At 44.9% G+C, this 6000-nt stretch overlaps 1 protein-coding gene across 1 annotated transcript in view; it reads right to left on the bottom strand.

Annotated features, from left to right (window-relative positions):
- The window catches only part of wasf1 (WASP family member 1), a 53805-nt gene continuing 47805 nt past the window's right edge, over positions 1–6000 (bottom strand). Inside the window, 5 exon segments of the mRNA XM_018694533.2 lie at positions 1–1749; positions 2060–2414; positions 2416–2632; positions 4544–4723; positions 5517–5680. Of these exon segments, the coding sequence (XP_018550049.1) occupies positions 1592–1749; positions 2060–2414; positions 2416–2632; positions 4544–4723; positions 5517–5680 (1074 nt within the window). The 3' untranslated portion in view covers positions 1–1591.

Raw genomic sequence — 6000 nt, 5'->3', positions numbered from 1 at the left:
TAGAGCTGAAACATAACATTAGATTTTTATTAATTCAAGCAAACTGTTACAGTCAACAGTTACATAAGTTACATGGTATACAGTATTGATCTAATCTTTTTCTTTTTTTTTAAACCAGGGTTTCTGTCTCCCCGTCCCCTTGTCCCCCCCAAACATAGAAACAGCAAATCCATACAAGCGCAGGCAAGTAAGTAGTAACAGCACAATACATTCATCAACTCAACGATACGTTTTGTACGAACAATAAGGCAAGTAGAAGAAAGAACGAACAAACGAACAGAAAAGGATGGCAGACATTTTCTTTGAAATGAGCCACATCAAGGCATGATGTATCCTCTTTTAGGCCTGAAAAGGCAGTATTACGCAGGATTTCTTCTTTTGAACGAGAGTTGCTTCTGTAGAACCAAACGAGGTAAGGCTTCTCGTTAGTGGGCAGGTACACAGTAAAGGGGGATCTGGGGGAAAAGCTGCCTTCAGTGGTGCCGAGCAGTTTGTACCTTATCACAGGTACCTTCTCGAATTTCAAAGTCTTCCTCTGCACACTGAATATTCATCAGGGACAATAAGAGAGGCAGGAAATCTGATGTACATCTACAGCATCTAATCACTTCCAGTGTCCATATCTGTGGCAAATAACCCAAGAAAAGAATTGGAGCTCATTGTACTCATTGAACCGATGGTTCAGTGTTTATCTTTGACATTGCTTAATGTCAGCACGAGCAACATGGCTCCTCAGTACCTACAGAACAGAAGAGCTAAATCTCTTGGCATTCATCTCCCTGGGGTAAAGGTTAGGTGAAAGTGGATGGATATGCACACATGTTGCCAAAGATGGCCATATGTTTCCCCTTCTTCATTTTCAACCATACAACAATCATCACATGACATACCAGCACAATCTTTTGCTTGTTCTTAGTGGTAGAGTCAGTCCTGATAAAAAGAGAGAAATCATGAGACAACCCAGCTGGTGTTCACACTGAGTGACCAGTCATGTAGTGGTCAGTATTGGCAACTACTGGCCTAATAAAACTGCAAATGTTTCAGAAGAAAAAGGTAAGTAAAAGACATTAAAATTAAACTGCATTCATTCAATGCCATGTTCAGCCACCAGGTGGCAAAATTGTGTTGGAGAACTTAAGATAGATGCAACATGCCCTCATTTTTTCCTTTTTTAATATCAATGTACAGATAAGAAACAAAAACAAGTGGTTCTTTAAAAAAGTTATTTTCATGTGTAACAATAGTAAACATGAGGGATTTCATCACAAGAAATCCAACTGAAACAAGGTCGTGGTTGTGCAGGAAAGAATGAATGCAAAAAACTTCTCTTGGAACACTAGAAAGACGGACGAGGGCGATGTGGAGACTCCCCTCTGAACACAAACCACAACGAGACAGAGATATGACAAGATCATAAAGCTTGACAGAGGAAAAGTGGGCAACGACGATGTTTCTCTTCTTTCTGGAGTCCAACAGACTCTTTGATGGAGAGGTGTGGAGTGCAGGATTTGGGTGGTGGTGGGGGGCACCTGAACATATTTGTCCTCTCCTGCCACCTCTGCTTTTTTTTTTTCCATCTCCCTGACCGCCATCACTCCATCCAGTCTCCTTCGTCAAACTCAGACTCATCCTCGGAGTCGGAGTACTCCACAGCGATGCGGCGTGACAGGATGGTGGCCACGTCGTTGCCAACTCGCTCATGTTTAGCCTCTTGCTCTCGCTGCTCCTCCACTTTTCGCAGCTGTATGCCTACAGCAGGGAAACAGAAAGATTTAAGTGTCTGATGATCTAATATCATGGTTTACAAAAGTATAATTGAATTATACTGTTCACCGGCCCAAAGATATTCAATATGCTATTCTTTTGCAGATTAATTTTCTGTCCACTAATCTATTCTTTGCTTGTTTCTGATATATTTAAAGCATATTTAATGACATTTTGGTGTACAAAAGCTTGTAAGGAATCACCTAAATACAATCTGATCTGCATGCTTACTGTCAATGACTCCTCACTGCTGCCTGGAGAAGCTTTCAACCATTTCTAGTCAAACATGACCCACCTTTTCTGATGGCCTCCAACAGGACACTGCGTGCATCGCTGATGGGTGGCAGGTTGGCTGGATGGTGCCTCTTGCTCCCCACATCGTGGATGGCGTGGGGCGGCGGGGAGGCCATGGCACCTGCTGAGGGGAAGGCCGGCACAGGTGGCGGGCCCGATGGGCAGGGTGAGGAGCTCCGCGCTCCAGGGAGGGGCAGGGGGGGAGGCGGCGGGGGAGGGGGAAGGATGGTGCCGTCGGACTGGGTCCCAGAGCCCATGAGCGGGCCCTTGTCCAGGACCTGCTGGAGACGGGCCGGGGAGGACGAGTGGAGTGGAGGCGCCACGGGCGGAGGGGCTGGGTGGAGCACCCCCGGGGCGAATCTGGAGAGGAGCAGGGGGAGGCGGGATGGCTGGCGGCTGCTGCTGGACCGGTAGGGGAGGAATGGGAGGAGGAGGGGTGCCCCGCATGCCTGAGGAGGGTAAGGGGGGAGGTGGTGGAGGAAGAGGGGGAGGTGGAGGAGGAGGAGTGTTGGAGTTGAGGCCTGCTGTCCGAGCTGGAGACTGAGGTCTGCTGTCGGAAAAACCTGAACTGGAGCTGGAGGGAAGAAGAGAGAGAAAAGAGAGAGATCATGATGGGAAATAATGAACGCTGAGAGGTGAGAGTCAGACAGAAAGTTCACATCAGTGTTAAAATAAAAGAGTGACTTTGCATTTTCCCTTCTTACACAGAACAACACCGTCTCCTTATTTCCAACACTTCTACGTGGATCATCAACTGGTGAGTGTTCTGTCTTTTTGCCGGGGGATGCCAGCTTTGGCCTCAGTCTTTCAGCACAGTATCTCGTCTGTAGCCATTAAGTGTGTATGTATGTATGCATGTGTGTAAGTGGGGGCGAGGCTCAGTGAACTTTCAATTCACAAGTATTGCTGAAGAAGTGCATATAAGGATCAAGATTATTTTGTTCTGTTTTGCTCATCAACACCAAAAATTAACTGCTCCATTAGCTCACAAGACAAATAATTTCTTTTCAATTAAAAATGTGCAGCGGTGCATCAGACTATGCTGCTGCACACCATGTTTAGAGGGGCTGACACCAGTGGAAGTAATCATTCATATGGTGGCTTTTTAAATTGCAGTGTTGCCAGAGAGTGGCCCTGCAGGGGGGTTCCTTAACCCTGCCACGTGTCCTTAACATATACAGGAAATACTAGCACATCAAAGAGAAGAGTGAATGTCAGTCTGCTGAATTAGGGGTTCAAGGACACAGCATATCAGTGGGGAGTATTGAAATCCCACAGCAGCTAACTGGTACATTAAAGACAGAATGTTTTCAATATTGGCTGTTCACTGATGCTGAAGCTGCGTGGGTGGATGGAGATACTAACCAGGACACTGCAACACAAAGACGAACATGTTCACAATCAATTTTCTTCCTACAGAGAAAATTGCTGCAGACAAAAAGCACAGCAAGAGAGAGAAAGAGAAGGAGGAGGAAAATAATGCATCAAGTATTTCCTCCAAGCACAATTGAGGCTGCATCTACTCCAATATCTACTCAATGAGTTACATTAAATGTAGACAAGAACTGAGAGGGGGTTAGAGTGAGAAAATGAGACATGGAACATGATGATAGTCAGCTATAAATGGAAGAGACAGCGAGACATTGGAGCTAAAGGTCAGAAAAGGATTGAAAAGTAAAAGTAAATAGGAGCAGGGGACAAAGACGGGGCGTTTGAGAATTAGAAGAGAAGATAGCTGCAAGGACTTCTGCAAAAAATCAATGATATTTCTCTTGTGCTGCAGCCGCAGCCTTAATCACTCCGTCTGATCTCTCCATCCCATCAAACAGTGACATATGCGGCAAAAGTGCGCTGCAGAAAAACAACCTGTAATGCGCTCAGTGGCCTTAACACTTTATTGATCCTGCCTTCTCCAAGCTTTTTCCTTTTTCTCCTCTTTTGTCTTCGGTCCACAAAACCTCCATCTATCCTTGCATCTAGCATTCGTCCCTTCTTCCCTGTGTTTGTCTGTTAAGCTCTAACAGAGCGAAAAATCCTCGTCCTCTTAAACAGAATAAATACTCACAAAAGAGAAATCTGATGGAATGCCAGTCACTGTGGCCAACTGATCCATAAGAGAAAAAAAATGAAATAAACCAACCAAAGAGATGGGGGTAGGATTGAAATTATTGATATTATTATGTGTGTGCACCTGTGAATCAGAGACAAGGTGAAATAGTATTTATAAATAATTCTTCATGCCTCCATCTGCTTGGAATTCCATGAGTGAGATTTTATCTCTCAAGGAAGTTGGAAACCGGAGGTGCTTTAACTTTATGGCTTGCAGAAGTGGGTGAACACCTACTGCTATTATTAAAGTGTTTCACTGTTGCAAAAAAAAAAAAAAAACATAAAAAAGTATTTACTAAAGTTTTCTGAGGGGGTATGAAGCTGAGGGTATGTGTGAATGTGTGTGTGTGTGTGTGTGTGTGGTCTCCTGTCCCACCTGATCACAGAGGGCGGCTTGATCTCTCCCAGTGGGTGCATGGGAGGAGGTGGTGGTGGAGGGTCATGGGGCCGCGAATACATTCTGTCCCCGGTACGGTTCAGCAGCTCGTTCATCTGGCTGTAGGGCAGCGCTGCCAGCGAGAAGGGCCCGTCCAAATGCTCCATGTACAAGGGAGCCCTGAGCAGAGAGGTATTGGGGGCGTATTTGTTTCTGGCCACTCAGACATGTTCAAACTTGTTGAAGTTTTGTTTATTTATTTTATACTGAATGACAGCAGTTTTAACACGTTTAACTGTCACATGAAGTTAAGGCTGACAGGTTTTTCTTAGCAAGTCTGTGAGGTCCACACCTGTATGCTATACTGCATTTATAAGAATACATGCTCTCATGGCCTTGGTGTATTTGTCCATCATGCACACCTTGGTTATGTGCTCATCACACAAAGGAGCATGCATTCATAACCATCTATAGAATGCTCTGAAATCCATCCTCATTTATGCTTGGAGAAAAGATTTTATGTCAGCTATTCATGGGCACTGACAAATCCAAGAAAACCAACAATTTGCATAAAATCTTTTCATATTAATCATGTTGACTGGCAGAGAAATTATTGAATATGAGTGGCATTTGAGCTTTGAGGCACAGTACATGCAATCACAACTGCGAGGAGCCTTAATCATCTCTGTTGTAGCTGCATTTCTTCAGTGCCAGTGAAGTGTAAATTGCAAGAACACATTCTCAGTGGAGTGGGCACAATTCTTTTTTTCTAGATTGAATGGCTACATCCTGCTGACAAATAACTGTTCAAATCAGCACCGCTGAAGCTCATTGATATTTTAAAGTACAAGTTGTCTGACAGCTGTAACACTTAGGTCACTGTATGGTCAAAAACAGACCTAAATGTGCGTGTGGTTCGGACTAATCTCTTAGTATGACGTGTGATAAATAGTGGACAGCCAGCTTTACATACCTGTTGTTGTGGTAACCTGCAGATCCGTTGGCCTCTCTGTGTTTGTCTTCAGGTATGTCCTGGGCCAGCTCTGCACCCAGTGCCAGTTTCTGCCACTCCTTTTTACGATCGTGAGGAGCCCGCGGTACCTTCTCCGGCTCCTGTGGACGGTCTATCGCCTTCAGCTTCGGCAGAGGAGGGTGATGACAGGCAGAGCGAGATGACGGTGATGATGGTGTGTGATACGAGAGAAGAGGGCAGATCGGGAGGATGCGGAAGATGGTGAGTATCAAACGGGATGAACCCACAAGAGATGGTTTAGGGATGGAGAGAAAGAACACAGTGAAGGGAGGGAGGAGGAGAGAGAAGATGTCAGGTTAGCTGCTGTTAAATACACTGTCATCTTATGACAAAACATACAGTGACTGCCTGTTACACTATAACAACAGGAAAAGGTCAGTCAGACTTAAAAGTAAAATGAGAAACACAATAAAGGAAGCTTTTT

Source organism: Lates calcarifer, linkage group LG7_1, assembly GCF_001640805.2.
Source record: "Lates calcarifer isolate ASB-BC8 linkage group LG7_1, TLL_Latcal_v3, whole genome shotgun sequence".
Taxonomy (NCBI): Eukaryota; Metazoa; Chordata; class Actinopteri; family Centropomidae; genus Lates; species Lates calcarifer.
Note: the sequence above shows the minus strand (reverse complement) of the source record. Positions and strands in the feature narration are given on the sequence as shown.